This window comes from Mobula hypostoma, chromosome 6 (assembly GCF_963921235.1).
Source record: "Mobula hypostoma chromosome 6, sMobHyp1.1, whole genome shotgun sequence".
Taxonomy (NCBI): Eukaryota; Metazoa; Chordata; class Chondrichthyes; order Myliobatiformes; family Myliobatidae; genus Mobula; species Mobula hypostoma.
The window spans coordinates 117,543,209-117,561,260 of record NC_086102.1 but is presented as its reverse complement, the minus strand read 5'-3'; the positions used below and the strand labels follow the sequence as shown (position 1 = coordinate 117,561,260).

Sequence of the window (18,052 nt, the reverse complement as noted above, 5' to 3'; positions counted from 1 at the left end):
TCAGCTTCTTGGATTTATATGTGATTCAAGCCCCTGGATGTCAGTGGACTTCTAGAGCATTTATTTGCTCATTAAAGGGCTAATCACTGTTCCCACTATAAATGGGCATTTCCCAATAAGAAATGTTGGACTGTCATCATTACACATTAGTCTTGTTACTTCCTTCTCCAGTTGAAGTACTTCAAGAGTTACTCTTCACAGGACTTGATAGATTGTTATAGAATGGATCAACTATCTAATTATCTGCATGGCTAAATACTGCCTTTGTGTACTTCATGAAATTACCCTGCACTCCAGCAACATTTAAACAGCTCCTTCTACTTACATGGTGTACTGCAGCCATCCAGAATACCGGTTGATGAGAGATCAAGTGAGTTTGGCCTTTCTGCCCTCTTTCCTTGCCGCCGTGCCACTGGGCCTTGCTGGTCATTTGTCAATGTACCATCCACTGTGCCACATTGATTGCTGTTGTTGTTATTGTTGGAATTTGTCCGTCCCTGGTCAAGTAGACGGTCCCTCCTGTCCATTAGCCTCTCAGCAATGATATCATCCCGAGTGGCTTGTTGTTCCCTCCTCAGCAATGGTTCATGTTCATCTGGACTGGAGTTTATGTTCACTCTGCTGTCCTCCCCACTAAACTGAGACTGAGGGGCTTCCTGGCCTCGATGGCTCACTACATTAGACTTCTGAGGACCAGGTATTGATCCATTAGCATACTGAATGACCACTGGGTGTGGGTTCACAGCATGATCTCTTCTAGCAATGCCATTCACAGTGACAGTTACCACTTGGGGCTCTCCTGCATTTATGGTGTTCATTTTTGCCACTCCTGTCTCCACTTGCTTAAGGTTTGATTTGTGCTTGCTGCCAAACTTCAGTCGTGATTCCTTTGCCATGTTTTTGGCATTGAGAGGGAGGCTGGTGGGACGCTTGGGGATGTTCTGTTGTTTGGGGAGGGGGTACATCTGAGTGGCTGGGATGTCAGGGATCAAACAAGCCTGACTGGTGCTGGGCTGGGGAAAATCTTGGTGCCCAGTTACCCCAGATGCCAGCTTGATCAGGGGGTACAGGAGACTGGGATTGCTGCCACTAAGAGGGTCAGATCCACTGAACTGCTTCAGAGAGTGCTCCATTAAGTTTTCGTCTGAGCTCTCTTTGAGGTTCTTGTCCACTTCCTTAGGATCTAGTTTGTTGGTCTCCAGGTCTTCTTCAGTCAGCTGCAAGCATACTGGGGTGGAACTAAGAGGTGGCAGTAAGTTGCCTACCTGTGTGTTAGTGTCCTCAGAGTATTGTGTTTCTGAGATTGTGGACATGGCAGTGCTGGGTGTGAGACCTGCAGTGTTTGTAGTGGTAGTTGTTGCTGACAAGCTGGTGACACTGGTCTCTGGACTAGGGATCCGTGCTTGAGCTTGCTGTCTTTCATAGTTAATGGAGTTGCGATTCTTCTCACTAGTGGTTGATGGTGTGCCAGATGTAGAGTTTTCAGTAGAGATATTTTTTACCATACCATCAGTGTGGTGAATAGAATCTTCAATGTATGAAGAGGAAGAATAATCAGGGTATGGTCCCATCTTCGGCACTCGACGACTATGTGACAGATTCCTGCAATAAGACAAAAGACATTAAACAACAACCCTAGCAAATATAAGTTCTGGGATGCAGAATGAGGTAGTTAAGAGCTTGTAGCAGGAGATCACATTCTGTAACTCACACATAACAAGATGGTGTCATTATAAGTATCAGATAAGAGAAATATATCTCAGCACTAAAAATATTTACATAGTCCTTTAATTCCCTGTTTCCCCACAACTTATTCTCCTTCACACTCTTCTATCAACTTCCCTTTGATTCTTATTGTCATTAACCTATACTAAGGGATGTAGGCAATTAATCTGCCAGCACAAGATGTGGAAGGAGCTGGGGAAAAGCACAGAATCACAGGGAGAATGCGAACTCACAGAAGTACTAAGTCAGGCTTTAACTCAGGTCTCTGGTCACGTGAGGACTAGCTGCTACTGTCTTGCCCTAATAGTTCTGAATGTACCAATGATTAACTCAGGAAATTTGAATTTCTCAAAGGAAGAGACAAGACAACTGATGGTGGAACACAATTGTCTCAGCATGTGAGACCCCATTTCTGAATCGGTTGTGACTCTGGCTGTGATCATTCAATCTCTATGGAAGAGTGAAAGCCTGATTTAAAGATTAAAGATTAGCTTTATTTGTCACATGTACTTTGAAACATACTGTGCAATTTGTCATTTGCATCTACGGCTAACACATCCAAGCACGTGCTGCAGGCAGTCTGCAAGTCTCACCATGCTTCTGGTGCCAACATAGCATGGCCACCAACTTTACTAACTCTAATGTGGGAATAACTTGGAGCAGCTGGAAGAGAACCACAGAGTCATGGGGAGAACATACAAAATCCTTACCAACAGCAATGGGAATTGAACCCCAATCGATTTTACAGCTGGCAGTATAAAGCATTGTGCTACATGCTAAGATGGACATGGCCTCAAAAGTTTGGAGAGAAGATGATGGAGACAAATACTAATTTGAAACAAGAGATATTTTTGAGGCAGAAATGATTCAAAAGCAAAGTCAATAAATAAGGTGTGAAGCTTTTATATTGTTAGTTAGCATTATACTGTACCTTGGAAAGGAATATTGTATCATCAGCATTAGTGGAAATGAGATCAAAGGAACAGCAATGAATTTACAAATGGCACAAGGAGCGAAAATATAAAGACTAAGATGAAGTTTGGCAGGATATTTGACTGGGTGGGGGTTGGCACACTAGCAGAATTGACTGAATTACCCAAATTATACGATAATGACATCACGAGCCCCCACATTTGTTGGAAGAGAACATAGGAAGGATAAGGAGGTGATCTATCCAAGTATAATTCGAACCTAGAGTAGCAATAAGACAATAAGGTGCAGTAGTATTTAGATGACATGGGAGGTAAAGTATCTAAGAGACAGAAAATAAAACAAAACAACATCACTAGGTGATGGATATATAGGGAGCCAAAAGAGAAATGAGATAGGGGTAAAAGAAGGAGGAAATGGAAAAATGAAATAATACATTTATGTCTCAATCAAGAGGCAAACCGACAGAAATATTACTGCAAGACACAGAGATCTTACGACTGCTTTTTGTTACTCACCGTTCATTCTGCATGGCCGTTGTGGTAAACTGTGACATGGGATTGACTGTGGGACTCACAGATTTGTTTCGATCCCACATCACCATGAGCTCTGCCATTCTCTCTTCTGCACACTGGGCCGTGAGACGAGCCTCTGCATCCTGGTCCCAGCAGTCGTCCATCGTTTCCTTTAATGATCGCACTGCCTGTGTATGAGAGAAATGATTCTGTTTCCCAGGAATAGCATAATTCCCAAAAAAGCCTTTTCTCCCTCATCCTTGCCTGAAGGTGCTCAATCTTGGACTGTGAGTGAAGTAAGAGACATGGACCAAGAAGATAAAGGGGAGATAAAGATTCTTAATAACCTGAGCTACATAGCTCAATTTACACCTGAGGACAAGGTCCTACAGACAACGAGGACAAAAATCTACACTTCATCTTATAACCTACATCTTACTTAACATTCAATTCAACAATTTAGGATTAAGAACTTTCCAGGCATTTCTATTAATTTCTGATTTCCAGAATCTTTAGCATTTTCCTTTGGAAATTCAGATCACAATTCTGCTTCTTTCATTTACATTTACAAAGAAATTTGGCATGTCTCCTTTGACCCTCACCAATTTTATCACTGATGTGACTTGGTATGGCAACTGCTCTGCCTGTAGCCGCAAGAAGCTGTTGTTGTGGACACAGCTCAGTGCATCACAGAAACCAACTCCCCTTCATGGACTCTGTTGAGACTTATATGTAGTGAATTAATCTGTTTGAACAGTATGCAAGACAAGTTTTTGACTGTACCTCAGTAACTGGAATTGGTTTATTATTGTCACATGTACTGACGTACAGTGAAAAGCTTGTCTTACATACCGTTCATACAGATCACTTCATTACAACAGTGCATTGAGGTAATAGAAGTTATAACAATAGCAGAGTACAGGACAAAGTTCAACAGCTGCAAGAAAAGGCACTGCAGGTAGACAATAAAGTGCAAAATAAGGGGGATTATGAGGTCGAGAGTCCATCTTATTATAGGGAAGCATTCAACAATCTTATAACAACAGGGTAGAAGCTGTCCTTGAGCCTGGTGGCCGTTGGAAGAGGGGAGAGATGAGAATGTCCAGAGAGGGTGAGGTTTTTGATTATACTGGCTGCTTTACTGAGGCAGTGAGAAGTATAGACAGAGTACATGGAAAAGAGGCTGGTTTTTAAGATATGTTGAGCTTCGTCCACAGAGGAGTTGCCATCCTAAGTTATGATGCATTCAGATTAGATGCTTTCTATGACACATAGATAGAAGTAAGGTTGTCATAGCCGGGGGGAGGGGGGCAGTGGGGATAAGCTCCCATTACCTATTAAACGACCCCACGGAGTGCATCTCAAATAGCCTTTGACAACCAAGTCTAGCTCCTGGCCTTCACATGCAGCTTAGCTACTAAGCCCAGTTGAGCCATTTCTATTGACAGGAGAAGGGACAAAGGTAAAAACAGTCTCTTCAGGCAGATGGGGCTCATCAGCCATGGTTGGCAGCTCATCTCGGAAAAGAAAACTCTGATCTCAAACATCTGCTGCCTGCCGCTAAACCCCAAGGAAAAAGCTGGAGCTGAAGTCTCTAAAGCAGTCCTACGTTGAATTCAATTCAACGCTGACTGGCAACTCCTGCAAAGCTGCAGGTGCCAAACTCTATTAGTCTCTGCCATTCCTTTGGACTCATCGGCTGTGTGGAGAGGGGGAGCCTGCTGCAGGGGCATCTGCTTGCTCTCCATATCCTATTGGACTGGCTTGCATGTCATGTAGACACCAAGACGCATGGTCGACCTCAACCAGCAGAGGGCCTCAGATAAAAGTTGAAAAGGGTCAATTTCTTTAGCCTCCTGAGGAAGTAGAGGCATTGGTGAACTTTCTTGGAATGGCATCTATGTGTTTGGACCAGGACAGGCTATTGGTGATGTTTACTCCCAGGAACTTGAAGCTCTTAACCATCTTGACCTCAGCACTGTTGATGTAGTCAGAAACATGTACACCACCCCCCTTCCTGATGTCAATGACCAGCTCTTTTGTCTTGCTGATATTGAGGGAAACATTGTTGTCATGATACGATGCTATTACACTCTCCATCTCCTTCTTATACTCTATCTCGTTGTTATTTGAGATATGATACACAATTTTGTAATCATCTGCAAACTTGTAGATGGAGTTAAAGCAGAACCTGGCCACACAGTCATAAGTGCATATTGAGTAGGGTAGAGGGCTGAGGACCCAGCCTTGAGGAGCACCAGTGTTGAGAATAATCACAGCAGAGGTGCTGCTGCCTATCCTTATTGACTGCAGTCTGTTGATTAGTAAGTCAAGAATCCAGTTTCAGAGTGAGGTGTTAATTCCCAGGTCTTGGAGTTTGGTGATATGTTTGAATGATATTATAGTATTGAAGGCAAAGTTGTAGTCAATAAACAATAGTGTAACACAGGTCTTAACTGTGCAGATGCTTCAGAGACGAGTGTAGGACTAGGGAGATGCTGTCTGCTATAGATCTGTTTCAATGGTAGGTGGATTGCAATTGTTAAAGGTTGCCTAGGAGGCTGGAGTGTGTCAAAACCAGCCTCTTAAAACACTTCATAATGATGGATGCCAGAGCTACTGGACTCATGTGTACACATACATGTACATACTGTAAGTACACATGACAATACTGTAATTAACCCATTTTCTAACTCTTCACTAACAGTGTTTTTATCCTTATATCATTACCTTCTCTCCCATTTTGCACTAGAATCCCTTTTGTCACTTAATATTTCATGCTTTCCACTCTCAGGAAACTTCCCTTTAGCTCTGTTCTCCCTTGCCAATTTACAGTCCATCTTAATCTTTCCAAAGGTGTTGCCTGATATGAGGAGTTTTTTCCAACACTGTGTCTAGAAACAATCCTGGAATTGAACTAAGAATAGTAGAGAAGAGCAGCCAACAGGCAATGCAATGAGCTTATGATCCTCATTGTTTTATAAGCAGGAAAGACTTTCTACCAGCTATTAGGCAGCTAAAGGAAAAGCACAAGAAATCCTGTTTGCTTACCAGGCTGTTCTCTTTCCAGGCTTCAGGAAACTTGGGTCGCTGCTTCTCCCTAGAGACCAAATGTTGCATATCCTCAAAGCTGGGGTGGTTTCCCACCTCAGCCTGAAAGGCCATTTGATAGTCAGGCACTGCCTCTCCTAATCATGAAAAAGACAAGATCATATTGGACACTTCTGATTGGGAGTATTATATAGGATTATTAGAACTATTAGGAGTTTCTCATCTTCCCCAATTAGGAAGGTACCAGAAAATGATCTCATTCCGTAACATACTCACACTCCTGTCCCTGAGGCCCCATTATAGCAACTGGACATCATTTTTAGCTTTCAGACCCTTGGTTTACAAGGGTCATAAATAGGCTAAAAAATTCATTCCAGGGACTGACACAAATAAGACTAATCTTTCCAATAGACCCTTTACCCAAATTGTTACCCCAGGAAAGGGCCATCCACATGAAATTCTAGTCAGAAGAGAACAAGGTGACTCTTTTGTCTGACTTTCCTTCTATTCCTGGTCAGCCATGTTATGTTAATGGAATATATTTGAGTGAGTTCCCAGAACACCCTTGGAAGTTCTTCCATTACAGTGATGGAGTAGAATAATGATGTTCTCTAATAATATTCCTACCAACTATCTTGGATATTTTTCTATGTTAAGGCTGCCATATAAATGAAGCCTAAGTTTTTACCTGGGAAAAGATCTGAACACTTCATGAATATTTCCCAGTAGATAAGGCCCAGCGCATACATATCCACCTGCTTGAGAGCAGAGGCGCAGTCCCGTAGATTTACTGCTCCCTCCAATACCTCAGGAGCCATGTAACGGACTGTGCCAACCTGTGGAGGAGATGATGGAGATGGAGGCATCATCAAAGGAAAAGGAAATTCACTTAATTTTTTTTTACCACTTCACACTATAAACACTGATTGAATCTAGCATCCAGCATTTCTCTGATCAACTTAATGCCTGCACAATCTGATGGGACGCTGTTGCCTAGAATTTCAGTCCCTGTATTTCCATTTCAAGGAGGATGTATTTCAGTGCCAAGCAGCGAAAAGCCACAAAATAAGCACTGCCGTGGTTTGAGATGTGTTTTCACTTGTGGGAACTTTACGTGTACAACTTTCTAATGTTCCAACAATAAAAATATTTATTAAACACTCCCAAGGAACACAAACCAAAGTTGCTGGTGAACGCAGCAGGCCAGGCAGCATCTCTAGGAAGAGGTACAGTCGACGTTTCAGGCTGAGACCCTTCGTCAGGACTAACTGAAGGAAGAGTGAGTAAGGGATTTGAAAGTGGGAGCGGGAGGGGGAGATCCAAAATGATAGGAGAAGACAGGAGGGGGACGGATGGAGCCAAGAGCTGGACAGGTGATTGGCAAAGGGGATATGAGAGGATCATGGGACAGGAGGCCTAGGGAGAAAGACAATTGTGGGGGGGGAAACCAGAGAATGGTGCTCTTGGCTCCATCCCTCCCCCTCCTGTCTCCTCCTATCATTTTGGATCTCCCCCTCCCCCTCCAACTTTCAAATCTCTTACTAACTCTTCCTTCAGTTAGTCCTGACGAAGGGTCTCGGCCTGAAACGTCGACTGTACCTCTTCCTAGAGATGCTGCTTGGCCTGCTGCATTCACCAGCAACTTTGATGTGTGTTGTTTGAATTTCCAGCATCTGCAGAATTCCTGTTGTTCAAGCAACACAAACCTTTGCTTTCCTTTACAAATTAACCAGAGAGAAGAAAAGCCTGTAATAATTGTGACATTGCTGTTAGATCAGACGTTATTCTCAGCCAGGCCATATATGCACCAAGTTATTCCTAGAACCATTGCTCTCACTGCATCTTTAATTCTATACAATGCCCTGCACCACCACATACTTTGGACTTCTCTCTTCAATTGTACCAATATAGGCTTTGTTGAAATTGTCTAGGTCTGCAGTTCTATTTTCTCCATGCCTCATTTGATCCTCTAATGAAAATTTCAAGGATCACACAGTTCAAGAATTCTTGGCAGTGTTCATGAGTGGAAGGGGGTAACGATTTTTGGCCATTATGCGATTCAGCCTCGATAATCAATACATGGGTATAGGACACCTCCCTTCTCTGTTGCCTTCTGTGGGTGTTTGAAAGCTTCCCAATCCTCTGACTTTCCACTAATCTTTGCTCTATTATATGCCCTCTCTTTTGCTTTTATGGTGGCTTTGACTTCTCTTGTTACCCAAGGTTGCATCATTTTTTTTAGATTACTTCTTCCTCTTTGGAATGTATATATCCTGTGCCTTTCGAATTGCTTCCAGAAATTCCAGCCATTGCTGCTCTGCCATCATCCCTGCCACTATTCTTCTCCAATCAATTCTGGCCAACTCCTCAAAACATGCCTCTGTAGTTCCCTTTGTAATCACCGTAATAGTGATACAGTATTATAATCATCAGCTCAACATTGAATTCTCATCCACCATCTAGTTTAGAGCCCTGTCTTCATTTCAGTCTTATATAGTGTCTCAATCCTAGTCTCAGAATCTCTAGCACTTAGGTCCTAACCATCTCTCGTCACAACCTGATCTACCATTCAACTAGATCATAGTTGATTGTTTACCTCAGAACCATTTTCCTGCCCTATCCCCATTACACTTGATTCCCCTATCAAGCAAAAAATCTACAGAACCATTAATTGCCATCAATGACCTGGCTTCCACAGCTCCTTGGAGTGAAGAACTGCAAAGTTACATCACCTTCAAAGGATAGTAAGTTTTCTTCATTACACTCAGAAATAAACTCTCCTTTATTTTGAGATTGTGATTCCTAGTTACGCACTCATCTAAAGAGAACATTCTCTCACATTGAGCTAATTATTTTAAATGTTTCAATGAGATCACCTTTCATTCTTCAAAACTCTACAGAAATGAGGAACTGTCTACTCAAACTCCTACCATATGATTGACCTGCCACCCCAGCAACCAATCTGGAGAACGTAATGAACTCCCTTAGAACAAGTATTACATTCTTTAGTAAGAAGATCAAAATTGCACACAATACACCAGTTGTGGTCTTTCCAAAGGTAGTAAATCATCTTCAATTTTGTAAAGTAGCTGAATCTTCTTTCAATAAGGACCAACCATTTGGGAACTGTTCAAGGTTTATGATGACTACAGGTCATCGCCAGATTACGGAAGGATTCTGTTCCCATGAGCTGTTCATAACCCGAACACTGTGCAAGCCAGGAATGAACCTGTCATCCAAATATTCACTCATATATATGGCCATACATATGTATTTTGGGTATTCATAAGCTTGGAATCACAATTACACATGGTCTTGAAGAGGCCACACCTGGTGTGTTGTATATAATTCTGGGTTCCTGGATAGCAGATTTGTCAAATGTTGAGAGATTGAGTAGCCTATGCCTTTATTCTCCTTTAGTTTCAGTTTCAGTGACTACTTAATCCTACATTTCATAGCTTTAATGTGATGTTTTGTTTTCTGTCTCTCTAACCCACGGGTTCCCAACCATTTTTATGCAATGAACCCTTAACCATTAACCAAGGGATCCGTGGACCCCAGGTTGAGAATCACTGCTCTAACTGTTCTCATTAATCTAGTAACCAGATGGCTTTGTAAACATTGGAAACACCTGAGCAATTCTGGTCTCTCACTATTGAAGTTTTTCCCTTTGGTGATTCCACTTGCCACTTCCCCCCTCACCCCCAACCCACAACCCTTTCTACAGCTTAAAATATCTTGTTTTCTTCACGTTCCCAGGTCTGAAACCTCTTGAATCTGAAGTATTAACAGTTTCTCTTTCTCCTATCACAGAACTAATTTTCCGCTGAGTATCTCCTGGCTTTCTAGTTTTCTGTCATTTACAGTGCATTGAGATTCCAGCTCCACAGCAATGCAGCTGACTAAAACGTGTGGTCAACACTGTCTCACTGCCATTAAATAGCGGCAGACTAATATCATTGCTCTGTACAAACACAAAATAGTACACACAAACCATTAATAATTATTCACACCCAGCCCCATGTACATATTAGAATAATATTCTTTATTCTTGATAATGCTGCCCTCTTGTGTTGTAAACCAAAAAGAAAAATTGCAATTATACATCACACACAAAAAATGCTGGTGAATGCAGCAGACTGGGCAGCATCTATAGGAAGAGGTACAGTCCACGTTTCGGGCCGAGACCCTTCATCAGGACTAACTGAAAGAAGAGATAGTAAGAGATTTGAAAGTGGGAGGGGGAGGGGGAGATCCAAAATGATAGAAGAAGACAGGAGGGGGAAGGATGGAGCTAAGAGCTGGAAAGTTGATTGGCAAAAGGGATATGAGGCTGGAGAAGGGAGAGGATCATGGGACGGGAGGCCTAGGGAGAAAGAAAGGGGGAGGGAAGCCCAGAGGATGGGCAAGGAGTATAGTGAGAGGGACAGAGGGAGAAAAAAGAGAGAGAGAAATAATAAATAAATAACGGATGGGGTACAAAGGGGAGGTGGGGTATTAACGGAAGTTAGAGAAGTCAATGTTCATGCATCAGGTTGGAGGCTACCCAGACGGAATATAAGAGGTTGTTCCTCCAACCTGAGTGTGGCTTCATCTTTACAGTAGAGGAGGCCGTGGATAGACGTGTGAGAATGGGAATGGGATGTGGAATTAAAATGTGTGGCCACTGGGAGATCCTGCTTTCTCTGGCAGACAGAGCGTAGATGTTCAGCAAAGCGGTCTCCCAGTCTGCGTCGGGTCTCACCAATATATAAAAGGCCACATCGGGAGCACCGGATGCAGTATATCACCCCAGCCGACTCACAGGTGAAGTGTTGCCCCACCTGGAAGGACTGTCTGGGGCCCTGAATGGTGGTGAGGGAGGAAGTGTAGGGGCACGTGTAGCACTTGTTCCGCTTACAAGGGTAAGTGCCGGGAGGGAGATCGGTGGGAAGGGATAGGGGGGATGAGTGGACAAGGGAGTCGCGTAGGGAGCGATCCCTGCGGAAAGCGGGGTGGGGAGATGTGCTTAGTGGTGAGATCCTTCCAGGCGAGGCGATACCTAACCTGTGAGTCGGCTGGGGTGATATACTGCGTCCGGTGCTCCCGATGTGGCCTTTTATATATTGGCAAGACCCGACGCAGGCTGGGAGACCATTTTGCTGAACACCTACGCTCTGTCCGCCAGAGAAAGCAGGACCTCCCAGTGGCCACACATTTTAATTCCACATCCCATTCCCATTCTGATATGTCTATCCACAGCCTCCTCTACTGTCAAGATGAAGCCACACTCAGGTTGGAGGAACAACACCTTATATTCCATCTGTGTAGTCTCCAACCTGATGGCATGAACATTGACTTCTCTAACTTCCGTTAATGCCCCAACTCCCCTTCGTATCCCATCTGTTATTTATTTATTTAATTTATTCATTCATTCATTCCTCTCGCTCTCTCTCTCTTTTCTCCCTCTGTCCCTCTCACTATACTCCTTGCCCATCCTCTGGGCTTCCCTCCCCCTTTCTCCCTCACTAGGCCTCCCGTCCCATGATCCTCTCCCTTCTCCAGCCTCGAATCCCTTTTGCCAATCAACTTTCCAGCTCTTAGCTCCATCACACCCCCTCCTGTCTTCTCCTATCATTTCCGATCTCCCCCCCACTCCCACTTTCAAATCTCTTACTATCTCTTCTTTCAGTTCGTTCTGACGAAGGGTCTCGGCCCGAAACGTCGACTATACCCCTTCTTATAGATGCTGCCCGGCCTGCTGCGTTTACCAGCATTTTTTGTGTGTGTTGCTTGAAATTCCAGCATCCGCAGATTTCCTCGTGTTTGCAATTATATACCACCCTTTTACTGCTCACCTCACTGATAGCTGCAGTGTCCTCTTCTCCTGGTCGAACCAATCTATTGCCAGTCAGTTTCATTGAAAGGCCAAAGTCACTGATGGCACACGTTCCATCGTTCTTCACTAGCACATTCCTGCTGTTGAGATCTCTGTGTGTAATAGCTGCCTTGTATTGATCTGGAAACACCAAAAATTTCTCAGTGTAAGAATGCATGCCCCTTGCAGGTTTTCCTAGATACTGTGCCTTCTTCTCTTGTAACCACACAATACTTGCATCCGTCTCCAGTCACTGTCCAAAATTACCTAAGCTCATCATTCTTTATTTAATATCATTGAGGGGATTGAAAACCTTGCTACCTGCAACCCCCAGCCTCTTCCTCTAACAAGAACAGACCTTAGAACATCTGTAGAAAAGTCGTCCTTTGTGTGAAAATAAAACTCTCAACTCTCTTTTGATACATCTAACAACCATTTTAAATAAGGAACATTATTTAAAGGCATTATAAGGTAAAAAAAAAAGTTTGGGCTAGCCAGTCTAGGCCCATCTCAATTTTATTTATCTCTATTAAATCTTCTTTTAAACCTGGTTTCGACTTAATCTGTTCCCGACTGTGATACATTTCTTAGTTTTGGCATCATTGTCATCATCAACATTGGCATTCTCCAAATAGAGGAACATTTCATGGATCACAGTTCATCACTGGATCCTGAGTTAGTAACCTTACTCTAGATCCACAGATCTAAACGTGGCAAAGACATGTTTTCTGCAGCTTCTCTTGCAACATCATATCCTTCCTGTAATGTGATCAGAACTGCAAGTAGTACTTAGTGACCTAACTTGTGCTTTATAAACTCTTAGCACAATTTCTTTGATCATCTTCATCTCCGTTCATTAAGCAAAAGTAAGCATTAAGAGAATAGAAGACAGTAAGTTCTCTTTCCTCATATAAGATCTAAATCTTCCTGCCCAAAAAAAGATTAGGAACATGCAAAAAAGTTGTTATGCATAAGCTTTACGGACTTCATGCCTCTGATTTCTGATTCTTCTTCATTTTAGCTGTCCTTTAAGAATAAAGATAACTCACTTCCACTCCAGTTTTGAGGGTTCCGTGGTAGTTATTGAGGCCAATGTGAGAATTTTAGACTCTTCCACAAATGGGGCAAGACATGACAGATGGGATAGCTTGTTTATGTGGATCAAATGTATCTTTGGTCAATGCTTTTGTGCGCTCCGCCTGCATGGCCTTGAGATTTTCAGTACCATTTTGAATGCTCCTTCTGATTCATAGGTCATAGGTTCCCAAAAGGCTTGAGGAGATATTTCATTTATTTAAGGATGCATCAATCACATTTGTGAATCCTTTTCTCTGTCAACCTGGTAATCTCCTTTCATGATACAGCTTAGAAAGTGTCAGTTTCAGAAGTCTGGTGTAAGGCATGTAAATAACGTGCCCTACCCAATATAGCCAACTGAGATCTACTGAGGTGTCAGGTGCAGGTCAGGTCACTTGTCTGAGTGCTACTGGTACCATGCAACCCAGTACTACCTGTCGCATGGTCGGGTGGTCGGTGACTAAACTGGCTCCCCCACCAGGCTTGCCCGGTGAGGAGGGTGGCTAGACACCCTGCAGGACAAAAAACAAGACCTATCAAAGGGCGGATGAACCCTCTCGTAGAGTCAACGGCCATCTAGCAAATACATGCCGTGAGGTGCGGAAAGGGCATCCCTTGCGTCGAAGCTTGGTCTGGCATTCACTGCAACAGAACTTCCCCCAGCTGTCTTGGACCCCACCATGCCGCTGGATCCGGGAGGGGATGTCAAGAGGGTGGGTCTGGACCTGTGCAACCCCTACTCACCTAAAATCCATTCACGCACACGCTGTTCCTTTAAAATGACTGAAAGGAACCGTCATTATCCTATGGGATGGATAGCCAGAGAGAGAGAGAGAGACTAAGGTGTCACTGCTGGAGATGTTGGCCTAGGAAAGGATGTTGACATTGGTTCACTTTTACTTTTAGTGAATTTTGGAGGATTTTACATTGACAGCATTGATCGTATTTTTCCAATAGGTTTAGATGACGGCTGAAGGTAATCCAAAGTCTCTGAACCATATGGGATCACTGCTGCCCAGTGGATCATGAGTTTAGGGCTAAGTCTGAGCTCTTGATCATCAAATATCCTTTTCCTCAACAATCGGCTTTCACTAATAGGTGGCTTGTGAGATATGGGATGTGATTAATGTTATCCAGGATTTCACCATTAACCTTTATTATCAGCAGAAAGTGTGGTAGAGAAGGGTGCTGAAGCAGCAGGGAACAGGTGTTACAGAAGCTCTGCCTTGCAGGTTTTGAATTAAAGACCATCCTCATAAATGCTTCTTTCATGGACCTTGGACCTTCACCTCCAGGCAAGCACAAACACGCACACAAATGCTGTCCATCATTGGAAGTGTCCTGACAAGCTGCATCATTGCCTGATGTAGGAATTACAAGGCATCTGACTGCAAGTCCCTACAAAGGTTTTTGAGGACTCCTGAGAGGATCACTGGGGTCTCTCGTCCACCCATTCAGGATATTTATCAGGAGCGCTGCATACGCAGGGCTCTTAGCACTGTCAGAGAGACCTCCCATTCATCAACAATCTCTTTGACCCCCTACTATCAGGCAGGACGTACCGCAGCATTTAGACAAGGACTGCTAGGAATGGCAACTCCCTGCCACCACCCAGGTCTCATCACATATGAAGTGCCAGTGGTGTTATACTGTTTACTTTTTAATTTGTGTTGTAAATGCCCCTTATTATTTGTTAATTTATTTGTGGTAATATTACTTTATGTATTACATGTGAGTTATATGTACTGTGTTGTGTACCTTGGTCTGGAGGAATGTTGTTTCATTCGGCAGTGTACGTGTGTATTGTTGAATGACAATGAACTTGAACTTGATACTACAGCTCAGCTGTCAAGGTTAAGATGGCCTTGATTTTGGAGTGTTGACACTGTAGGTTGAACAGTATTTGATTATTTCTAAAGGTTAGCTCTACTCCCACAGGAAGTTTAGTGGAAGTGAATTGGCACACTGTGGCAAGAAAGATGGTGAAAAGATTTGAGAAAAGAGCAGTCTTGTTTGATTATTTCTGATATCCTCAAATGCTTAAGGGACTCTTCACATAAGCATAAGCATATCTGAGTAAACACATCTTACGTGAAATAGGCTTCCTTGTACATGAATTGCACACCACTGGTCCTTGTGAACGTGCAATCATGCCACTATTTCTCCAAGTGAACTATCATATTTTTTTAAAATGTGTCTTTGACTGGAAAAAAGGTGCTTAGCTTTGTCTTCTGTAAATAACTAGGCCTGGAAATTGAAACTCTAACAACAAAACTGGATAGGTGGCCCCTATAGATCAGGCATCACTGGCTTTAGAAGATCAGTGTTTCAGTCAGAGGCTTTGGTAATATAGTGAGAAAATGCGAGCCAGTTGCAAACTAAGTCTCAATATCACTAGTACATATAATAACATTACACATCAGATTTTACAAATACCATCTTGGCAGTAAACTTAATACACAAGCAAGACAACAAAATAAACAGAAAATGTCAAATCCTAAACACAAGCCAAGACTTAATACTAGCATCATGATAGCAAAAAAAAGGAGGTCTGTATACCTCCACTATTGCTTACCAGGTCGTAGTAATTCTGTGTGAAGGTAGGCGAGGCCTCTGGTGATGCTGTGTGCCATTCGGCAGGAGCCAACCCAGTCACTGCTGTGAAGACTCAGGTACTTACACAACGCCCCCTACATGAAAAGAAATACATATATGCATGCTGAAATGACCGAAAATTTGTGCAGCCCCTTACATTTCTGTAACAATATTTTACCCTCAGAAATAAAAATGTGCTTTGTTAGCCCACTGATTTCTTCAAAGAACTTTGTAATGTAGGCAAAGATGTACCAAAACAGAAATCAATACGTAGTTATGTCAGTTGAGAGATGAATGTTCGTTCAGGATTATTGCTGCAATATATAGAACTCCAGCCTCACTGAAGCTATGCAGTGATAAATTGGTTTATTATTGTTACATGTACTAAGATAGTTAAAAACTTATCTTGTATATCATCCAAACAGATCAGTTCATACAATAGTGCATTGAAGTAGTACATGGTAAAAACAAGTTAGGATGCAGAATGAAGAGGTTTGTCATGGCTAGAATCAACTCCTGCTTCAGCAAGGACCTGGACCCACTGCAATTTGCCCATCACCACAATAGGTCTAAGGCAGACACGATCTCAATGATTCTCCACATGGACCTGGACAATACAAATACCTAGGTCAGGATGCTGTTCGTTGACTATAGTTCAGTGTTTAACACCATCATTCCTACAGTCCTGATGGAAAAGTTACAGTACCTGGGCCTTTGTATCTCCTCTGCAACTGGATCCTCAAGGACATACAGGAGTGAGATATGCCAGCTAGTTGAGTGGTGTCACAGCAACAACCTTGCACTCAATGTTAGTAAGACCAAAGAGATGATCATGGACTTCACAAAGGGTAAAACTAGGGAATACGAACCAATCCTCATAGAGGGATGAGAAGTGGAGAGAGTGAGCAATTTCAGTGCCTGGGTGTCAATAGCTCTGAGGATCTAATCTGGTCCCAACATATCAATGCAGCTATAAAGAAGGCAAGACCGCGGCTTTATTTCATTAGGAGTTTGAGGAGATTTGGTTTGTTACCTAGGACACTCAGAAACTTCCACAGATGTACCATGGCTACGTCACCATCTGGTATGGGGGTGGTGAACTACCGCACAGGATAGAAAGAAGCTATAGAGGGCTGTAAAATTAGTCAGCTCCATCATGGGTACTAGCCTACGTATTCAAGACACCTTCAAGGAATAGTGCCTCAGAAAGGCGGCATCCATCATTAATGACCCCTATCATCCAGGACATGCCCTCTTCTCATTATTACCATCAGAAAGGAGGTACAGAAGCCTGAAGGCACACACTCAGCGATTCAGGAACAGCTTCTTCCCTTCTGCCATCCGATTTCTAAATGAACACTAAACCATGAACACTACCTCACTACTTTTTTATATTTCTGTTTTTGCACTACTTACTTTAACTATTTAATATACATATATACTCACTGTAATTCACTTTTTTCTTCATTTATCATGTATTGCATTGTACTGCTGCTGCAAAGTTAGCAAAAAATCATGACATATACCAGTGATATTAAACCTGATTCAGATTCTGATGAGGAGCTACAGAGAAGATGCAGTGGACGTAGACAATAAGGTACGTCAAAATGAGGCAGATTTTGAGGTCAAATGTCTGACCTTATAGTACTAGGGGAACATTCTTATAATGGTGGGACAGAAGCTGTCCTTGAGCCTGGGGCTAAATGCTTTCAAGCCTTTTTATCTTCTGCCTGGTGGGAGCAAGGAGAAGAGAATGCCCTGTGTGGTTGGGGTCTTTGATTACACTGACTGCTTCAGTGAGGCAGCAAGAATTGTAGAAAGAGTCCATGGAGGGGAGGCTAATTTCCATATGCTGAGCTGTGCCCACAACTTGTGGTTACGGGGACAGTAATTGCCACATCAAGCCATGGTACAACAGATAGGATGCTTTCTATGGTCATTGAAAAAAAATTGGTGAAGGTTAAAGAGGACATGGCAAATTTTCTTAGCCTCCTAAGGTTTTACATTAACAATCACTGACAGCCATGAGCTGATGAAAGTAATCCAGAGCAATCCTGCACTGAGGGAGTGAGTTGTGTTATTAATGTCTCATTCAAAGTATGGTATTCTGACAACGGTGTATATCAAATTACCCATAAAGGCCAGCAGGTCAGGTGACATATCAAATCACCTATAAAGGCCAGCAGTCTGTGTTATGGGAAAACCAAGGTGCAACTTAAGCTGGAAATGGAATTCTGACCACAACCCATTTAATTTATTTGATGTCCAGACAATTTTTGTTTGTCTCAGGCAGGATTTCCTG

At 42.8% G+C, this 18,052-nt stretch overlaps 1 protein-coding gene across 1 annotated transcript in view; it reads right to left on the bottom strand.

Annotated features, from left to right (window-relative positions):
* Positions 1-18,052, bottom strand: part of bmpr2b (bone morphogenetic protein receptor, type II b (serine/threonine kinase)) — a 298,656-nt gene that overhangs the window by 9,856 nt on the left and 270,748 nt on the right. The window contains exons 7-12 of the mRNA XM_063051556.1: positions 15,731-15,845; positions 12,059-12,219; positions 6,910-7,057; positions 6,222-6,358; positions 3,174-3,358; positions 326-1,602 (exon numbers count right to left, since the gene is read on the bottom strand). Of these exons, the coding sequence (XP_062907626.1) occupies positions 326-1,602; positions 3,174-3,358; positions 6,222-6,358; positions 6,910-7,057; positions 12,059-12,219; positions 15,731-15,845 (2,023 nt within the window). The remainder of the gene's footprint in view (positions 1-325; positions 1,603-3,173; positions 3,359-6,221; positions 6,359-6,909; positions 7,058-12,058; positions 12,220-15,730; positions 15,846-18,052) is intronic.